The sequence below is a fragment of the Anoplopoma fimbria genome, chromosome 9 (assembly GCF_027596085.1).
Source record: "Anoplopoma fimbria isolate UVic2021 breed Golden Eagle Sablefish chromosome 9, Afim_UVic_2022, whole genome shotgun sequence".
Taxonomy (NCBI): domain Eukaryota; kingdom Metazoa; phylum Chordata; class Actinopteri; order Perciformes; family Anoplopomatidae; genus Anoplopoma; species Anoplopoma fimbria.
The window spans coordinates 27,694,473-27,715,862 of record NC_072457.1 but is presented as its reverse complement, the minus strand read 5'-3'; the positions used below and the strand labels follow the sequence as shown (position 1 = coordinate 27,715,862).

At 41.8% G+C, this 21,390-nt stretch overlaps 2 protein-coding genes across 4 annotated transcripts; one reads left to right on the top strand and one right to left on the bottom strand.

Annotated features, from left to right (window-relative positions):
* Positions 1-28: 28 nt before the first annotated feature.
* On the top strand, positions 29-7,416 carry zgc:175214 (uncharacterized protein LOC557610 homolog). Its single transcript, XM_054603785.1, has 7 exons — positions 29-705; positions 902-1,247; positions 2,868-3,021; positions 4,327-4,369; positions 5,040-5,081; positions 5,740-5,822; positions 6,521-7,416. The coding sequence occupies exons 2-7, from the start codon at positions 1,223-1,225 to the stop codon at positions 6,639-6,641; spliced, it is 468 nt and encodes a 155-aa protein (XP_054459760.1). The 5' UTR covers positions 29-705; positions 902-1,222; the 3' UTR covers positions 6,642-7,416.
* Positions 7,417-21,380, bottom strand: pdcd11 (programmed cell death 11). 3 transcript variants are annotated; one of them, XM_054603768.1, is made up of 36 exons: positions 21,296-21,380; positions 20,444-20,565; positions 19,968-20,105; positions 19,640-19,804; positions 19,336-19,497; positions 19,129-19,249; positions 18,765-18,940; positions 18,052-18,159; positions 17,704-17,916; positions 17,455-17,579; positions 17,291-17,351; positions 16,341-16,487; positions 15,983-16,234; positions 15,723-15,848; positions 15,440-15,634; positions 15,098-15,268; positions 14,769-14,979; positions 14,538-14,684; positions 13,865-13,977; positions 13,130-13,629; positions 12,866-12,928; positions 12,477-12,573; positions 12,227-12,316; positions 11,997-12,099; positions 11,674-11,851; positions 11,243-11,299; positions 11,032-11,154; positions 10,768-10,890; positions 10,385-10,550; positions 9,949-10,095; positions 9,706-9,852; positions 9,251-9,501; positions 8,826-8,994; positions 8,555-8,708; positions 8,203-8,368; positions 7,417-7,970 (listed from the first exon to the last, which is right to left on the bottom strand). In XM_054603768.1, the coding sequence occupies exons 2-36, from the start codon at positions 20,543-20,545 to the stop codon at positions 7,799-7,801; spliced, it is 5,439 nt and encodes a 1,812-aa protein (XP_054459743.1). In that variant the 5' UTR covers positions 20,546-20,565; positions 21,296-21,380; the 3' UTR covers positions 7,417-7,798. The 3 variants fall into 3 exon arrangements, with proteins under 3 accessions (XP_054459743.1, XP_054459745.1, XP_054459744.1); XM_054603770.1 differs by having other exon boundaries at positions 21,255-21,315; XM_054603769.1 differs by lacking the exon at positions 21,296-21,380 and adding an exon at positions 21,129-21,245.
* Between the last annotated feature and the right edge of the window lie 10 nt (positions 21,381-21,390).

The window sequence follows — 21,390 nt, the reverse complement described above, 5'->3', positions numbered from 1 at the left end:
CACATGAGCAGAGATCTGTTTACAAACCCAAGGCAGAGCAGAGCAGGAGCAAGGGGAGGAAGGGAAAGGCGAATTGCAGGCTCTCTCTGAGCAACCATTTCAGACTGAAAGAGGAAAAGGGGAAGCCTGCCCTGACAAAGCCAGCTGGAGGTGGGAGAGTCTGAATACGACACACGCAGACACACTTCTGCACACACTGCCTTTGTCTCTGGTTTTTTTTTTCTCAATTGAAGGAGCAGATGGTTAGAGGGAGAGTAGGATCCCCCCCCTATGCACACACACACACACACACACACACACACACACACACACACACACAAACACAAGCACTAACTGACACACAAAACCCACGCTCACCAGCAAAACACCAATCCCAGCTAGAGGACTGTTGTTGACTGCATGGAGCTGTCCTCACTTTGTTTGGGCTTTGAGGAAAGCAGCACATCTTTGCCTTCTATACTGAAGAGGAATACCCGCTGCAAGATCAGAGGACTGGAGGAGGAGACAACAGAGGAGTGGGGGATGAGACTTGTGAAAATCCTCTGTTAAAAAAAGCAGCTTTGGGAGGAAGACAAAGCGCAGACTAATGCCAGATAATTACCTCCATTGGACGAGGACTGTCATTTTGAGCAGTGGATGTCATTGAATTTGGTGAGGGGACGACACTGCAGACGCAAAGTATAGAGGCCCAATTCTGCTGGAAATGTAAGTATTTCCTGTTACCAAGCAGCCAGTGTTGTTTATGACATTGTGACTGAGTGAGATTCAGCTTTTTATTACAATAACAACTCCTGAATAACACATGGTATGAGACATCGGAATAACAATCAGTTCTTGTCAACAAGATTTCTTTGTTTCTTCTTCTCTCCCCTGTGATGACATCATTCTCCCTGGAATCCAGGAGCACATGAGGTCTTCGCTGCCGTTCCAAACCCCAGTCCCAAATCTCCCAATCCTTACACGGAGTGGTTAATCCAGATTTGGGAATGCTGGGAAGCACAGACTGCTGAGATTTGTGGAATCTGAGCAAATCTGAAAATCTTGATGGTTGTTTTCTGAGCGGCTGACACAACCCAACAAAAGAGCCATCCAGCTCAGAGGGACTCAGTCCAGGCTCCAAACAGTTTCAGTGTCTGTAGCTTCGGCCCACGAGCTTGGCTCCTCTCCAGCCTTCTCCTGACACGGCCCGGATTTACTGCTGCTGCTCTGGGAGTCAAATTTCATGCAACCATTCCAATGGTGTAACGGTAAGTGAGTAGATTTCTCTGCTGTCTGCCAAATAAACAAGAGGTGGTGGCGCGTGTACATACTTGTATCACATAAACTCAGTTACTTAGTTGCTGGCTTATGGGATCCCCATAGTGGGCGTACTTGAGAAACGTTTAATTACTGAGAGAGTGGAGGCCTTACTTAAAATAAGAAAATAATTCAAGGTCATGTTTGTTTGACAGCCATGACAACTGAAACTGAAGATATCGTATTCTCTAACTTTACTACATTCTTGTTGTGTTGCTGTTGACTGATTCTGCCGTGCATCCATGCCTGCTTCATAATTGTATCTCTCATTATGTTACCCTAGATCTTCCCTACCCCCCCCTAAATCCCCCAACCACCCAGCCATGTCAAATTATCCAACCCATACCCCCCACAGAGTGCAAGCTGTACCCATTCATTCACTCTAAAGAGAGACACATGGACATTTAGCGGCTGGCAAAGAACATCCTTGCTGCAAATGAATAGGAACGCATGTGGCCTGTGGAAGTGGGGCTTCCCTCTGCTATTGTTTTACCAACTGGTCCTTTAGTCCCCAGAGTTCAATCTGTTTTATATACACCAACCCCCACCACCTGCAACACACACACAATTCAGACAGGCACCAGACATCCCTACCCTTCCATCCCCCAAGTGCTAACACACACACACACACACACACACACACACACACACACACACACACACACACACACACACACACACACACACACACACACACACACACACACACACACACACACACACACTCCACCAGTTACCTCTATAGAGTCTGTGGAACAGATGGTGGTGAAGCGGAAGTGGTGTCTGTCCTCCATGTTTGTCTTGTTCACAGCCAATTAACGCACAGACCTGTGATTGCCTCAGTTGCCACCACAGTGCCAGTCGATGCTCCCTGGAAACACCTGCATCAAAACAAAACACCAACAATTATTTAAAAATCCTCGCCAGATATCTTGTAAAGCTCTTGATTGTGTGGAGATGAGCCAGGGTGCCACATTTGCATTGTCAAGCAGACATATGGGGACATTTTGTGCCTGTTGGCGACGATGGTACGTTAGTTTCAAGTTGTAGATAATGATCAACAATATCCTACTTCTCTGCCATGATTCCTCTTGCTCATCACTGTAGAGTTTAAAAACAATGTTTACTGATTTCAAATAATAATCATTCCTTTACCGGGGAAAATAATTTCCACAGATCCCAAGAGCTTAACTGCTCTCTAAACTCATAACAGAGCAACTGTCTGCACAAATTGCAGCATCTTAAGTCTATGCTTCCAATTTAGATTTGCACTGTCAATGCTAACAACTGAATACCGTAGATCTAAGTGGAGCTTTGGTCTTTGTTATAGGAAAGAAAACAATTAAGGTACCAGGCTGGTTTTTTTGTTCAGTAGCTCTCTATTTTGAGATGGAAAATGCAATTTAAAGGCTGATGCTGTAAACAAACATATAATAGAGAAACCTATAAATAAACAGGTTTGAGGTAAACTGATGATAGTCATGATAGTCCCTCACAATGACATTTAACAATATAAGAAACATAAATGTGTGTTAAATATGTAATCATAATCAACAAACTCTTCTTACCAGGATGCCTGTGTGGTTTGGGTTCTCAGCGCTCTGAACACTACTGCAGCATGACGTCCGACATCTATCACCTCCCGCTCAATGTGTATGTCATTGTGCTGGGCATCGGCCTCTTCGTCTTCATGCTCAGCCTCATCTTCTGCTGCTACCTTTTCAGGTAGGTAGGGGGAGTTTGGGGGAAAGATGGACTGGGTGAAAATCTGGGGAGAGAGTGAGGAAGGTATACGAGAAACATGGGAACAAGTACAAAGTACAAAAAGACAATTGACATTAGCAAGAGGGCAATCTTATAAGAGAGCTCTTAGCAGTTTGAACAAGCATTGCAACACACGGGCCACAGCAGGTTCAAATTCATTTCTAAATTAGCTATTTATGAAGGTCTTAATATGGTACCTTAGCAGCAATAATGGTGCAATTGTATGTAGCGGTGAACTACAGGGCAAGTTGCTACATATGGTCTATAATTGTTATAATAGAAAAACATTTCAATCTATGCTAGTAGCTATAAATATGAAAGGAAAAGCAAAAGCATGGCTATTTAATACAATTAACATAAGTTATATCGGTCTCTAGGCAGCTATTTTTAGTAAAAGGCTCTAAAACTCAGTATAAGTTACTACCTGCCCAGCACCAAAAATTAGACAGACCAAGTTAGTGACAAACTAGCTGATTAGCTATCTAGAAAAAAAGTGCTACAAGGACAGTAAATACTGGACTAAAATGAATGCAAATTTTGCTCTGTATCTGCTGAATGTTTAAATAAGCAACTGTGAGGAGACATCTTCCCCTCATCAACTTCACAAGGTGATAGAAATCCATGAATGCAGATGTAAACATCACATTTAAAGGGCCCTCATCAAAATGTTTTATTATTGTTATGTGTTAAACAAAATTAAACAATGATATAAAATCAGTATGAGACTTTTCTAAAATATTGATTATTATTGGCCTCAAAAACCCAGCATCAGTCGGGCAGTAGAGTGATGCAAATTAAAAATGCAATCAATCTAGTAATAAATTGCAATCAAGTTTCTGTATGCTAATGCCTATTCATCCATAGTAATTTGACTGTAGCGTAGTGCTAGTTCTATATGAATATATACAGAGCTTTGATTAAAAAAAAACATAGATGACTGAAGTCAGTGGTTCCAAATATTTGATTTGCCCGTGACCCCCAAACATGAAGCAATATTTCCTTGTGACCCCTCGCAACCAGTCTGCTGTTCAGTCAAAGAGTGATTTTCTCATATGTCTTCATTTGAATAAACCTGAGACCTGATACAATATTTTACAAGAAAGAAAGAAAGTTTTTATTTTATTTTCTACCATCATCTTGCTTATTCTTAGATTCGTCTCGAGAGCCTTTGCGAGGCCCCGACATCCAAGTTTGGAACCACTGACTTAAGTTACAGTTGTTATGACTTTACTGTACAGATGTTTTTTCTCCCTCTGCCTCACTCAGGTTGAAACAACAAGGAACAAGGGAGCAGTTCAGCTACAATGAGGTATGTAGTCACTGCAGTATATGTCACTGCGGGTGAACATGTAACACCAGCTTCTGAGGCAGGTTATAAATAGACTACTAATATAGCATTTCACACTGTTATCGTCAACTGTGAAACCTCACACAGCCGTTTATACATGACCTTGACTTCATCCATGTCCTTAGCCGCCCTCTGATTCAAAACTGTTCACCCAGCTGCAGTGTGATAAAGCCTGACATGGTGAGCAGGTAGCAGTGGGGTGTCACAATGTTGTGTAGTGACAGTGACAATGTTTACAGCTTCAGGGAAGGTTAAACTCCAGCTGCAGCTGTCTGTATTATATGTATTCATATTGATGTTTCTTTTAAACTATGCAAAAATAAAAGAGTACACACACACACACACACACACACACACACACACACACACACACACACACACACACACACACACACACACACACACACACACACACACACACACACACACACACACACACACACACACACACACACACACACACACACACACACACCACTCTTGCAGATAGTTTTAAACTAGTCACATCAGGACATTGAACCCTTGTGAAATGTTTGTTTTGCACTGTAGATTTTCTGCCAACATAACTGTGTGCTTACACATCATTCACACGACACAATATGTCTCTCCTTCTCCTTTTTTCCAACTGTAGGTGGTGCTGAAGGGAGCAAGCAAGAAACTGAGCCTTTTAGGAGTAAGTCATTCTTGCCGTTAACGCTTTTACGCATTTCTTGTGTTAAACATTTATGTAATGACCTACATGTGAAGCTGTACACATTTCATGACAACACTGCTTATGTGGCAGCTCAGATGACCCCTTAGGGCCTTCGTTTGGATGTGATTAACATGCTGCACACCCTCTGAGGAGATGTCCTGAAAATACCTTGTATCTCAAATGCACCCATTTAAAAGAAAAAAAAAAACTTCAGAGTGCCTGCTTGGCTCCCTTCTTGTAGCAGAATGAGGACTCCAGGAATAACTGCACTACAAAATGCATTACACAAAGATATCCTCTCTGTTTCCTGTGATTTCTAAAAATATGGCTTTTCAAAGTTCCTTCTGTTTTTTCCAAGGCAGTGGTGGTTAAGGGTCATTTTCATTTTTAATTCAATGTCTCAATCTCTGTACAAGGGGATGTTGAAATAATAATGTTACTAGGAAAAATAGTTAAGGTAAAATCACTATTTCAAAACACAAGCTTTAACCTGTTATACTATAAATCTAGGACAGATGTCATTCATTGCTCAAATGTATCTAATTTACAAAAGGCATCGTCTTTGCTGTGATGACACAATGAATGTGAATATAGATGATCAAAAGTCTAACCTTGCTTTTTGTTGTTGTTCTGGCAGCAAACCTGTGCGGTGTGTCTGGAAGAATTCAGGACCAGAGATGAACTGGGAGTGTGCCCATGTTCACATGCATTTCACAAGAAGTGAGTGTTATGACACTGAAAATAAGAAATAAAGGGCAGATAGAAATACGCATATTCACTTTAGTAGCTTTTAAGATGGACGAAAAGAAAGATGATATTCTCATGTCTGTGCAAAAAGTTTAAAGCTTATAACTGTAAGTCGTTAGCCTAGCATATACACTGGAATGGAGGACTTAGCGAGCCTAATTGAACCCTTCACTGGTTGCCTGGCAACCTCACGGTGTCTACAGGACTCCATGAAGTTATTGCATAGCACATCTACAAAAGTCAATACAGGCATTTCCCAAAATAACTCACTATTCCTAATGCTGGATTTGACCAAGCAGTATTTTTTTTTTTTTTTCTTCTTTGAAATACACCAGATCATTTTCTATCCCATCTAGACAATTATAGGAGCAAACCCTATTTGGACACGTGACTGCTAACGCCAAGTAAATGTATATAGATCTTATAGAACTTTATTGCAGACAATATGTTTTTACCAGTTAGGGGTGTTGGTGTTGAACTTTTTTATTCCTATTTTTGAAGATTTACAAAGTCTACTTTGTCCACAATCTAAAATCTAAAAACATGACAGCAAAATAATGATTACTTTCTTTTAGTCCATATGATATGGTGTTAAGTTGGGTTGCTCCTGTTAAACTGGATTACGTTTTCATTGTTTTTAAGCTACACTGTAACTGAATTTGTCCCATCAGGTGCCTGCTTAAGTGGCTGGAGATCCGCAGCGTGTGCCCCATGTGTAACAAACCCATCCTCCGGCTCCACACAGACGCTCCCCAGGGCGCTGAGGGTCCGATGGATCCGGAGGAGGTGTGAGGGAGCTGGGAGAGACGAAACCGGACTCCCCTTACAGAAAACACACACATTAAATACACTAGGGGGTGATGGGCAGCGGTCATCTTAAAAACATCTCACAAGAAATGTTGATAGTGATCCCAAGTGGCTGCCCTGCTGCTGACCTTTGAGCAATATGCCTTTATGGGAATTGGATATTGACAGCACCAAAACATGATTTGGTCAGATCAGTTAGGGAGTGGGTGGATGAATAGGATCTTTTCATTTAAAAAAAAGTGCTCCTAGTTCTACTTCCATAGTGCACTTTTCACCCAAAAACATGTCAGGCAAAAGGAGCCACATTAGCGAGCAGGATATCATTGCCACTGTCACCAGATGACTAGTGCAGCACTGCCAGAGACAAAAAACACGACAGGCATTGAGAAGGACATCAGGATCAGTATGGATACCTCTAATATCTCAGGGGTGTTACCAATACAGCCAGCACAAACCATGTCAGTTACCCTATAACCCTATAACCCTGTGCCACACATGCATCTTCAATACTGCCAACGTAGGTGAAACGCTCCAGCAGTCAGAGGTTAGCCACAACCTCCAGCTGAAACCAAGACCAGCGGGATTACAACCATGACGAGTTAAGTAGACAATATTGTTACAGATTGTGTCCCATGCCCTTTCCTTTTAAAAAGAGACTGATAGAAAACTAGTCTTGCCTGTATGTATTGTATGTAAACATGTCCCTCTATATATTGTTATTTTGTATTTGTTGCTTTTAAATAAAACGTCACGTAATGTATTGTAATGGTGTTTTGGATTTATTGAAAGGCTGGATTCATAGACAAATGCTCTCGCACATGCTTCAATTAAAATGCAGTAAATTAATAGTTATTACATGAATTCTTCTCTTCATAGCCCATATAATGAAATGTCAAATACCAGTTTCTTTGTACATTTACAGATTGTTCCAACACACAATATAAATGTTTGACTTTAAGGTTCAAAAGTCCATAACAATAAAAAAAAGCTAAATAACAAGTTAAGAAGTTGATCATTTTGAGGAGGAACCTGTATGAGCAACTGGAAGCTTGTTTGCAAACAGGTGTGAGGCTCAGACGGAGTTCAGCAAACTGCAGTCCACACACATACACAATGTGTGCATTATTGTGTGTACTTGATCATTAGTTGGCAGCCTCGGTGCCTTTAGCTTCCACAAACTCCATGGCCTTCTCTTTGACTGCCTGGATGCTCTGCGGAGTGCCGTGCTTCTTCTCGTACTCCAAGTAGCGCTTGAAGAAGAACTTGATCTTTTTCACAGAAACACTCAGGTGGATCACACGATCAAACAGCGACCTGCAAAATACAAAAAGCAATCTTTTATGTTTGATCATAGAACTGGTCTTTATACAGTTAATCATCAGTTTTTGTCATGTAATCCTTTACAGCTTATTAGTTTACAAAGGACCGCATATCTTAGCAAGTATAGTTCCCTAAATATTAAAAGAAAAGAGACAAGGAATGAAACAAAATATGTGTTCAAAGTGACAATGGGGAGTCAGAAAGCAAAGTAAGGGCCTTGGCTCACCTGACTTCCTTCTGTGACCCATTTTTGACCATGATGTCGATGAAGACGGACCAGAGGTCTGTGCGTTTCGGGTAGCTTGTCAGGACTTTGTCAAACATGGTGCGACCTTTCTCTGAATCACCATAACGGAACTCCAGCTGAGCGAATTTGGCGATCACATCCACACCTGAGAGGAAGCACGACAATACGTAAAGGTTAGAAACCTGTGGAGGTACACAGCATGGACGGGGGAGGCAGAATCTGAACGGTTACATAGGCTGCACAGTCAAAGGGATGAGCACTCACTGGTGTCAGTCAATGGTGGGTGGGTGTACAGTACAACAATGTAAATATACATCAAACTAGTACTTACTTTCTTTGGTGGGCAGACTCTTCAGCGCCCTCTGCAGGAGAGCACTGGCACTGTCACTCTGACCCTGCTGGAGCAGGAAGGTCCCGTAGCTCAGCCACACTGCCTTATTCTGACGGAAACGCTTCACCATGGTCTTATACAGGCCCTCTGCCTCCTGGACAAACATCACATAGAGACATTTAACACAACAGAAAGACAAATATGCAGACGTGTGGCTACAGAACACAGTGTTTCAGCATCAGTCTCAACAAATACACTTAGCGGATCGTACCTTTGTCTTGTCGGACTTTGCGTAGATGTCGGCCAGCTGCTGGTACACGGGCATGGGCTCGCAGAACTGCAGCGCTCGCTCAAACACTTTCTTCAGGCTCTCCTCTGTGCCGTACATGTTCTCCAGGTTCAGCAGGGCCACCCACACATTCAGCTTCTCCTGCTCCTCCCTGGACGGATACAGGTTTTACACAAAAAATAAGTAAAACCTTGCCTCAACATTGTTACAGATGTGGTGACAGTACTTTGTCTCCTCACCTCAGCAGATACAATTACTATTCATAAAGGATGATACAAAGGAGCAGACCAAAACAAATTAACAACAAAACTGTATTTTTGGTGGTCTACATGCAAAAGAAAATGTATTATCTTAATGACATTCACAGTTGAATAGCTAATAAAAACATTTATTTATAATTCAATCACCTAAAGGAGATGGTTTTTAGGGCCCTCTCGGCCACAGCTCGGGCCTGCTCGATCTGGGTGGCCTGCAGATGGTGAGCCATATACTGGAGCCAGAGCAGTGAGCTGCTGGGTGAAGCAAGGAGCAGGCGCTCGAAGGCGGTTGCATCTTGAGGCCGCAGGCTGGGATCCATCAGCTCAGTCTCCCGCTTTACCAGGGCCTTCTCTGCTGCCTTTTTCTCCTGCTCAAGCTCATGACGAGACTTTTTCAGGGGCTGGTAGCGGAGAGAGGTGCGGCCAAAGGCCAAAAGATGGGAAGGAGAAAATGTTTAGATACAGAGAAAGGAAACAAGAAGATGTTTTAACTAAAAAAAACTTTTAGAGACAATGTTAAGCTGATTACAAAAACGATGTCAGAAAGTTGATTTCCTTTAAGAAACCTTAAATGATACATGTATGTATATTCATGGTCAGCTCACCTTGCTACTTCCATCTTGGTCCTCTCCATCACTGGAGTCGGCGTCCTGCGCTGCAGAGGCAGGCTTCAGGGAGCTCAGATGAACGTCCCAGGAGAAACCTGCTGCCAGCTGCAGTCTGGAAGGACCGGCTGGGCTTGCCGTCACCTTCTGAAACGGATGAGGAGGACATATATTTTTCAGGTTCTTCATCATAACATTACTATATGAATATAAAAGATACTGAACAGCAGTGTATTTGCTTACTTTTACAGAATCAGATTTGGGTTCTTCTTCATCATCCTTATCCTCCTCTTCTCTGAAGTACACTTCCACTCCGCTGTCATTGTCATCAGTCTTTGCTTTCTTTGTTTTCTTCTTCTTCTTCTTTGGGACCTGAGACTCTGCTTGTTTCTGACAAATCAGAACCACAGTAAAGACTACCATCAAAGATTAAATAAACCACAACGCTAACATGAGGGAATCAGTGACCATCAAGCATTTAGCAGATTGTATTACAGTCAGACTAAAGGATAATGAATTATAACTGAAGATGGCATTGTTCCTTGTGAACAGGGTTTACCTCATCACACTTGAAAAGGCAGAGAGGTGGGTCATCTACCATGTGTTTACTATTTAATATAAAAATCAGAAAGCAAGTAAAGAAAGGTTGACTTTAGAGGAAACTGAGGCTGTTTGTTACCTGCTCACTCTCAGACGCTGTGCGTTTCTTCTTCTTAGAGTCATGTTCCTTCTTCTCCTTTCCGACCAGACGCAGCGGCAGACCGAGAGACTCTGGAAGGACGTCTGGCTTCCCGGTGTCCTCTGGGAGCAGAGAGAGGTGGACCAACTCCTCCTCTTTGTCAATACTGAGGACAAGAATAGAAAGAGCTGCAGATGTGATGACCGCATTGACTGAAGGTGCAGCGGGCAAGAGATGGAAAGACACACCATCAGCATTACGGTGCGAGACTCTTCCCGTTTGTCCAAATACATTTTTAATGTTAATTTGATGACTCATTCTTTTTGTTCTTTTATTTTCAAACACTCTACGACTACAGAGGGACACCTGGAGCTCTTGTTTACCTGTGGATCTTGGTAGTGAGAAGCGTGTTGGGTTTCAAGTGCTCTGAGAGGACCTTGTGGTTGTTGACAAAGTACTTGGTGGACTGCTGAAGTTGGGCTCTTCCTGTGATGCTCCTTGACAACCTGGAAGAAAAACATGAAATGAGGATGATGATCATTGCTGAAATAACTGAACTTGAAACTACATTTCCCATTAAAACATGGAGCATGTTGTTCCTTTTATAGTCTGTATGATTATATGGAGTTTCAGTGAATGTCCGTTACCTGATGAAGACCCCCTGCTCTCCCACAGACTTGACGTAGCCTCTGATGATCTGGCCTGCCTTCAGTTTGTCTAAGGACAAAACTTCTGGGTCCTTCACTGGCTTGGTCTGCTGTGGGTTCAGCCTAAAAGAGCAAAGTTACGGTCAACCAGATGTTGTTATGAGATACGTGTCTGAATTTGATATGCAAATCCAACGGAACTCGCTCTTACCTTGATGGACGTAGAGACAACTGCCACTTGCCATTTTCATCCCCAAGGAGGAAACACCTGAAGAAAAAGAAGAGGCAAAAATAAACTCTACATTCAAAATAATCTCAATGGGATTTAAAGTCTTATGGTGGTACCAAGATGTTTATTTAATGGTAGCTAGTGATAGTTGATAATGTGTGCCAGCAGTCTCCCATAAATGTATTGAAACAACAGCACTATAACATAACAAAAAAGGCACTAATGATTCAAACAGCGTATTTAGTTTGACCTGAACTCGTAAAAAATAAGTAACTTAGTTAACCGCAGCTTGAAATTGAAATAAAACATCACACAGTAAAAACTGTCCCTATTAATCAATCTAACTGCCCTGGACTATATGCAGCACATATTAAAAGGCATTTCAGCCAAAGGTCGCTGCAGCATCTCCTGACCTCAACAGCTGATCCTTGCTGTACCCGTCCAATGGGTTTGGCCTGTAGGCATCAGTCAGGTCAGTGACAGCAACTGTTCCCATGTTGCCAAAGGGAAGTTTGACCTGGAGGCCAACTTGTGGCTGAATATTAGTGACCATCCCCAAAGTAACGCTGCCTTTCTCCAGTTTATGGGCACCTTGAAAAGAAAGGAAACACCGAATTAGATTAATTGTTGTCTGTGTCTTTGTATTTGATAAACAATTTGAAGCAAGAGATAACTAAAGTGCAAACGCCATGTGAAAAGTGACTATGAGAAGCAATAAAAAAATTAAAATAAAAACCTGTGAGTGACAGCATTAAACGTTGAGGTTTGGAGTTCACTTCTACCACTTTGGCATGGACTGTTTGGCCCAGCTTGAACAGTTTCTCCGGGTGGCTTGCATCCTGAAAATAGACAATCACAGCGGTTTGAGGTAATCTAATCTTTTCTCAATTTCTCTAAAGTTTAATAATAACCTTGGACTGTTAGAAATGATCCCACACAATATCGTATCAAATACTTTAAACCTACCTTTGAATCGGTGATCATGGCCAGCAGGTCAACTGTCCCCGTAACACACGGGTCTGTGGTGACCTCCAAAGTCTTCCTCTCCGGATTAAACTGGAGGCAGAAGTATGAACACAGTAAAAACATATTCTGCTGTTTTGCTTCTTTAAATTTGTTTTGGATTTATTTGATTCATACAATTACGATCGAAAAGTAAATTTTGTGGAAACTGCCAGGAGAAATAAAGCAAGCCACTATGATTTCCCAAACTTACCTTTGATACAAAGCATTTAATTTCTTCCCCGACCTTATAGCTGTTAAGTTTCTCTTTAGCTGTTTCTGCTTTGAAATCTTCACTCTGATCCAGTTTGCTGCAGAGATAAAAAAACAAACAAAAAAAAACGAAACAAATAAGACACTGACCAACCACAAAATGTAAAAATACACATCCTGACATAAAATATGAACAGCCATAACAATACCACAGGTTCATTTCATTGTAATAAGCATTTCCAATCTCTGCAAAATATTTTATAAAAAACAAAAATGCAGCAGGCAAAAATGTCAGAATGACATGACAATTTGCTTCATGATTAAATAATATTCAGGTACAGTATATCATGACAATAACAATGTTCAAAATGAACTGTACTTTACAATTACCTGGGTATAAGTGTGAGCTCGGGGATGGTGTATGTAAATTTGGGATGGGAGAAGGGCAAGAATCTGAAATAAGAAAGTTTAATCAGTTTAAAGTTGAAAACAACTTAACTCATAGTACATAGAAATAAATTATCACATTCAACTTTATAATCTTACAGTGGTTGTTTAATTAAGAAGGAAATAAAAACAATGTGACAAAAGAAGGAACTTCCAATTAAAAATGTGTACCCCATCATGTAAAATGAGACCCTTCAGCATATTCACCTGTGGCTGGAGGCCTCGCGTCCTCCGATGACCCTGGCGGTGACCGCACTGCCCACTTTAACCGTGGATGTGGGGAAGGATCCCTGACACACTTTTGCAAGCTCCATCACCTCCGACACGTGCACGCTGCCCGTACTTCCATCCTCTAGTGTGACCTGAATGGAGGCAGGCTTCACTGTCCGCACTTTACCGTGCACGATATCCCCGAAGCGGTGACCCTTAGAGCTCGTCTGGTCTTCTGAGGTGGTGCGCTGTCGGTTTGGTGAACAGCGCTCCCACGACACTAGAGGGAGCCCCTGCAGCTCCTGGCAGCTCGGTTCTATAACCTCGACGGCCAAACTCATCCCCGCCTTCAGCTTGTCTGACTCGGACAGAAATATCTCATTCAGGTGGCTGCTAGTTTGGATCACGGTCAGCTGTGCCGTGTCCCCCAGTGAGATGATGGCAAAGTCTTTGTCGATGTGCTGCACAATTGCTGTGTAATTTGTTCCTTCAGCTAACTGCAAAGATACAGATAAAAACAAACATAACAAAAGATCAATCACTAAAATATATTTTTATAATAATCTGACTGTATCCGAGTGCCCTAACATTTAATATATACCATGTACATTTGTGTGAAATATCAGGCTGCTCCAGAGAAAGCGGTGTTAAGAAATGCTTGTTCAGTCCAACAAGTCAAAACATTCAAACATCTTGAAACACCAACACAGCAGTAATAGAAGAAATACTCACAGATTTCTTCTTCGCCACCAGCTTGGGTAAGATGGACACATGGACACAGGTTGACAGGATGTCAACATGGAGGATGACCGCAGTAACTTTCTGACCTGATGTCAATTTAACACCTGGAAACAAAATAGCCAACAGACGATTATATACAGCAGCTTACACAAAGGGATTTTCAAAAAAAATAAACTCATAATAAGGTAAGGTTTAGTTTACTTAATAGTGGGCCCCAAAGCTTAGGGGTTCAAGGACCACTACACCAATTTTACATGTGGAAATCCTTCTACCATTCATGGTTACTACACCTCCAACGGTTATATATATACACAACATCCTCGGTGGCTCTGGAGGGAGTGCTCTAAAGTCTGAGAGAATGAAATCACTTGAAACTTCCACCAGTTAGGAAAAGTCTAATGAAATATGTTCTTGAGTTATGTGAGGATCCAGTGTTTTGTAGTTTGAGCCATTCTAGAGAGCCTCAGCTGCATCAACTCGGCAATATTTGTGATCAATTATACAGCAGCAACCTGTTACCAGTCTGTTTTTTATTGCGCACGTAAAGGCATTCCAAGCAACATATGTGATGGCTGTAGCTCAACACTTTAAAATAGAAAAAGGGGAATAAACATGGTGAGGAAACAGATCAAGATTTCAAATACATTTCTGGTTAAATACACACCCATGACATGGTGCTTGGTGCCCATTATGGTAGCACCGGCCAAATCATCAGACTTAAAGGTGGCACCGGTGTCCGCAGAATCCACAGTCAACTTCAGCTTCTGACCAACAGTCAGAGCAGCCAGCTGCTGGTGAAGATCACTGTTCTCTGAGAGTAAAGACGGAGACAATGACACGTAAGACACCGAAGACAAACTTTGAAACGGAGAATTAAAGACCAATGCAATCTTACCTCTCATGGCTAACATTTCAGACACAGCTCTTCTCTCCTTCAGGCCATTAATGAGTCTCGTCAGGGCATCACCCTCCGGAGATATGACCTCTGAAATCTTCAGCGTGACCAGGAAACGCCGTTTTTCTACATCCAGGTTTGTCACTTTAGCGATCACTGTCTGGCCCGGCTGGAAGGCGGCTGTGTCGCTGATGAACTTGTCTGTCATGGCCTAAAAAAAAAAAAAAAAAAAAAAAAGCAAAGCAGAGGAAGAATTTTAGAAGGAAAAATTGATAAATGGCTTAGAATTAGAGGAGTAAGAAGACGTAAAAATAAAGCCCTTTACTTACAGACTTGGGTGCAAGACCAACAAGGCCGTGTGGGAACTCTACAAAGACGCCATAAGCCATGATGTTCTTGATCCAGCCAATCAGCTGCATTCCAACTGTGACTTCAGAGAAGTCCTTGGCAACCACTCCTTCCTCCAGCGACCATCTCACCGTTGGTTTCTTGGTGACGGACTTTAAAAGAGGAGCAGCTAAGGAAAACCACAACTTCTCTGCTTTTCATAATCATGAAATTGACTTCCCAATAAGCTTCAGAGGGCAGTAAAACAATTAATACTGTACAGAGGCAATCAACATTTTCAGTTGTAATCAGAATCAAATCACACTTTTTTATGTACAGGATACAATATTCTGTTTGTTCTTGCTGAAGCAGATGAGGTTTGAGATGTTGTCTCCCTCCTGCATACTCTCCCACAGCAGACGGCAGTTGGACATGTGATCAGACAGGTGCATTGTGGGTAGCACAGCACGGAACTCATCAGGGAGGATGGACACCTCCAGACCGTTGACTGACTTTTTCAGCACTTTAGCCTCCAGCCTCTACATCACACAAATACACGTTTAGGACAAAAAAGTATAAATTGAGATAAAAATAAAAAATAAAAAAAATAGAAAGAGAGACACTTACCTTCCCCACCTCACAGCCAATCTCGGGCTTGGCAGCTTCCTCTGTGTCTATTTCCACCGCAGCCTTAAACGAGAGCACCATCTTGGCCTTATCGGGGTCACACTGCAGAACTTTGGCCTTTAACACCTGGACAATCAACAGAAAACTTATCAGATACTTCACAGTCAAATTCTTGTTAATAAAAGGTTCCCAAACATCTGGAACAAAGACATAAAAAAACAGACATGATCCTCTGCGTCCATGCTGTCTGATCTCCTCACCTGCCCCACATAGAAGACCTCCTCGGGGCTTAAGATGGGCTGTGAGCTGAGCTCGTTAAGAGGAACCAGACCCTTGACGTTGTTGTAGAAACGAACAATGCAGCCAAAGTCTTTGATGCAGACGATGTAGCTGTGGGACACGCGGCCAGGACGGGCATCTGTATAGCTGAGGAACAACGGCAGGGAGCTTTCCACCAGAGCCTTCTTTCTGGTCAGGTACAGCCTCTTATTCTCCGCATCTACCGACAGCACCTGAAGGAACATATTCACACAAAGTATGAAAGATGAGATGCAAACCTGCCACACTGATCTTATTCTCCCGTTTATCTCAATGACTTTGAAAACAAACTGGACTGACCCGACATTTGATCTTCATGCCCTCAATGTACTTCTTCTCTGGGTTCTTGAGGAGGATGTCAGACAGGTGTGTGCGGGGCACCAGGCCTTTAATGTGGTCAGACAGATGCACCACCATGCCGTGATCAAGCAGGACTGACACTGTCCCCTTGGAGGGAGACACATGGAAGACAAAGTGAGACAGACAATAGACACAGTGAGAGAGCAGAATGAGGCAGGAAAACTATATTAAAAAGGGCAAAATAATTGGAGATGGTATTTAACTGTGACCAGCTTTAACCTTTTGTTTTCAGGCTAATTTACAGCAATTTACACTGATGTTAGCTGGGCTGCCTCCAGGCATTCAACATCTCTATATTAAACCATTGCATCAGAGTTCCAAAATCAAAAGAGGTTTTTCTAAATATTTTGTTCATGTGAATATACCTCCCCACCATCTGGAGAATAAATTTGTCAGAGAACAAACCAAAGTACAAAAATAATTTTACTGCCTAAAGAGCTAATAGGTAGGGAGTCTGTCCAATTGTGGTTTGATGGAAAAGAAAATGAACTTAAGAAAATGTAACTATCTTAAAGAAAATGTAATCTAAGTGACAAGACAGGGTCCTTTGATCCAGAAAGTTTCTGACCCCGGCAAAGAAAAAGTCTAACACACTACTCCCTTAAAAACCACAGCAGTGGTTTGTTTTTTCTACAGATTAAAAAAATATGATGTAATGTGTTAATTGTAAGCCTGTCTTCCTATTTTGTTACGTTTGTACAGAGCCAGGTTAGCGGTTTACCCATGTGTCTAGTCTTTATACTAAGCTTACTAGCTGCTGGCTGTTGTTTCATATTCAACAAACAGGTACGAAAGGGGTATTGAGCTCGACATATAACTCTGCAAGAAAGCAAATAAAATTATGGCTAACAATGTCTATCTAAATACACATGGTGATGCTTTATTCTTACCTCTACAACCTGACCGGCCTGAAGATCATGATATCTATAAAAACGCCTGTCAATCACACTCCTGAAATAAAGAAAAAAGACAATTGTCAATACATCACATTGGAATAGTAAAGCCCATTATTACTAAGGAAAGCCTTAACACACATAAATGAGATGCTACATACTTCCGCAGACTAACGAAATGGATTTGGTCCATGGCGCTGAAGTCCAGTATCCTGCAGGTGTGCTCACTCAAAGCCAGCACTCTGTTTTCATTAGCTGGCACATTAGACTCCTTCAGGTGGTTCCTCTGTGAAGACGGATACATTTAAGTTATTACCCTAATGCTGAGTCAGCAGAATATTCATAAGAGAGCATTTATTCTTCTTAATAGTCAAAGCAAGCTTAACTATTTAAAGATCGCCGTGACTCACATGTACAAAGGCCAAAGTTTGGTCTGGCAGTTCCACCATGGCTCCGGACATGTGGTGCATAGCGACCATCTTGCAGTCCTTCACCACCTCACCGATGCGGTCACCTCCAGCAGGAGCGGTGTCAATTCTGGCCCCGGGCTGAAGGAGGAAGCTGCGCAGGCTCAGACCCACCAGACGGGTGGACGGCTCCACGTACAGCACACAGGCTCGCACCTGGGTGGATTGATGCAAAATAGGGTGAGCCTACCAAGTTTATACTCCAACATAAAACACACGGTAATCTGTTAACTGGTAACATTTAACACCTTCATTTAAGATTTTTTAAATAATAATAATGATCAGTTTTACCTGAGTTCCCTCAGTGTAGCTGGATGTCTGCTCTGGCTCCATGTGGAGAACGTCCACCTGGCCACTGAAGGAGGACAGGAAGTCCAGGATCAGACCATGTTTGGTCACCTGAAATACCAACATGGAGACGTTATTCAAATGAAACATGGCTACAACTGAAGTTGTGATGGTGACTATCGCAAGTAATACAGGGGTGAAAGCAGATTGTAGTTTTACTATCCCAACTTTCATCCATTCATATTTTTCTCCCCCCACTCCCAGGCTTCATGCAGCAGCACACACATTCAATATCTTAACACCTATATAGGTTCACTGCAGAGGTATATTTGTTGTCATATCTCACAGGTGCTCTATTCTGTAATTCCAATTATTCATGACTTTTTCCAATCAATTTATTCCTAGTGACTTCATATAATTGTTTTCTATTTTGATTAGTGCTTTATAAATTATTTTCTCAAATGGTGCATTCAAGTGCTCCTCAGATTGTCCTACTTTCCTGAGATACAAATACAAATACTACTCTTCCCACTTCAGTGTTTTTATGAGCTTTTAGCTGTTTGATGAAACAACATGGACCGTATCAGCCTACTTTCACCCCTGAGCGTAGGTCATTCACTGGATGAAATATAACAGCTCTAGGCTGCCACAGAGTATTCATCTTATCCTTGGAGAGAAGATGTACTCATTACCAAAATAAAAAGGTGCGTCTCTACCTTTTTGATCGTAGCTTTGACCAGAAGGCCAGGCAGCAGGTTGGCGAGGTTCCAGCCGTGCTCGGATTCAGCACAGGCCTGGGCGACGGTCGGAGGGCTGACAGTAAGGCGGACCACACGCCCATCGTTTTTTACTTCTTCCACTTGAGAAGTCAAATACTGACCCACTTTCAGCTCTGGAGACATGAGAACACACAAAAGCTTGTGACATGTATTCACATTACTTTCTAATCCATCCCTTGAGGACTGTGATGCTGAAAACTGGGAAACAACTGCTTTAATAATACTTTGCATAGGAAAGGATGCAATTGACTTAGATTATTTCCACAGTATATGACAGGCAGTCATAAATACTTTGTCGTACCTTCCGGGTTGTTGGGTTTGTCATTTACTGCTTTCTTGGGCAGGAAGGCTTTGGTTCCATTGAGGCCGATGTCGACTATGTAGCCATGATCCTCCACACTCTCCACACATCCACTCAAGACCTGATTGTCACAAAAATAACGTTACAATAAATTGTTGGATTTCAATTTTTTACCAAATATTTACCTGAAGATCACTAATTACTCACCATGCCAGCTTTCAGAGAGCTAGAGGTGAGAGCCTTGTTGACCAGCTTCGGATTGATTGACAGCTGGATGCTCAGAGAGCCTCTTTTGGCTACATCCAACTTGGCTACCACACACCTGAATACCATGCCAGGGCAGAAGATATGTTGTAGAGAGCAGATCTCCTGTGAAGTAAAAAATAAAAAGATACAGCTCTTAAATATTACAAAATATCATGACACACGAGTAAACTCTACGACATAAAAAAGGTTAATGTATACCATTTATACTGATGTAGGTTAATATCTGATTTTAGACAAGTCCTACCTCTGTATCAGCGTTACCCAGTTGCTCGCTGATTAGCTTGGTGTAGGAGTCACAGATGTTCATGATGCTGAGGAAGCCTTGCATGCCACAGGGCAGGCTGACTGTCACCTCAAAGTCAGTGACCTCCTTCACACAGCCCAGCATCAGGATACCCTCCTTCAAATTCTGGGAATGCAGAAAACGCACACAATGTCAATTTAGATACTGGGCTTAATACGCTTTTGATTCACAGGCGTTTAAAACTATAACTAATTTTACTGAGAAAACAAACCTACTTATCACATTTGACAATTTACAAACACATGTTGGTTCTCAACAAATGTATTACCTTGATGTGTAGAATTTCCACACACTTGGCTGCTGCATTCAGCGTCAGACCATCTTTGCCCGTCTTTGGCTTCTTGAGCTTCTTGCCGGCATCTTTGCCTGCTCCTTTTCTTTTCTTAGTTTCGGCTTGTTCGTTTGACTGTGAGAGAAAAGCAAACTATCTTTCACTATGGAGGTCATTTCACTGATACCTCCTAAAGGGAGACCAAGTACACAAAACACAAGCTATACTTGATTACAGAATGTGTGAGAGGAAAGCCATATGACGATACAACAGCTGATGTGAAATAAACCACTTCAGTAATGCACTGATGTCAGTTAAAAGAATACATTGCCTGAAATTGTGTGATAATCCTCATTATTTACACTTTTACCCAGTTCTATGAAGTCGTTTCCAATCATCTGTGACTTGTCCTGACAAAGTAAAGTCGTTGTACAGTAGTATTGATATACAGATAGAAAGGAGTAGAATTATACCTGGAATAAGTTGTCCACTTCTGTCCGCTGCACCACTATTTTACTCTCGGTGGGCTTCTTGGCCGACCCTCCTCGGGGGAAGTCTTCTTCCATTGATGCCATGTTTGATGTTCTTTCAAAGTCTAAGAAAATCAAAGACACGTTCATTGTTTTAAAACCTCTAACCTGAGCTGATGATACCAAAAATGAAGTAATGCTAAAAGACAAATGAGTGTAGCCAAGCATAGTTAGACCCAGCTTGTGCCTCTCATGTAATCATTGTTTTTTACATAGGACTTTTGCCTCTGCACTATACTTTTGCTCTGGTTTATGCTTTAAGATGCTTGTTTAAGAAAGGAGATGCACTTATGACTTCTGGTGACTAGTAGTTCTCTTGAATACCTATGTTGAATACACTTCCTGTAAGTCTCTTTGGATAAAAGCGTCTGCTAAATGACTGTAATGTAATGTAATGTAATGACTGAGTTACTATTACTGAAAATATATAATGCATAGAAATGATAGCATCATGAGACAAGGCAGCTTGGCTCTTTCTAATCAGACATGTTTAATACTTTCAACAGAACACATGTAAATATAATAACCAAAGATTTGTAAAAAATATTTTAAAAAAGTCTATTAGAACCAGATGCAACACGGTTCAACATAAAGTAACCATTCAAATGCACGAAACCACATTAGCTACCTGTAACGTATTTCAGCACTAGTGCTTCACACAACACGTGTTTGCCAGCAGACACAAGTCCTACTCAGATTGAGCAAAACTCGCTTTCGATTTAAATGTATATCAAATGGATCATTCCGTGTTTACCATGAAATGTTTCTTTACATTAAATCTCCGGCAAAACTCACATGTTGTTCAGCAACACGCCATGATCCCAACCCGGAAGTAAACCCTAAACGGGCGTTCCATTCTTCCTCCAATCACAGACGAGCAGCAGTGATTG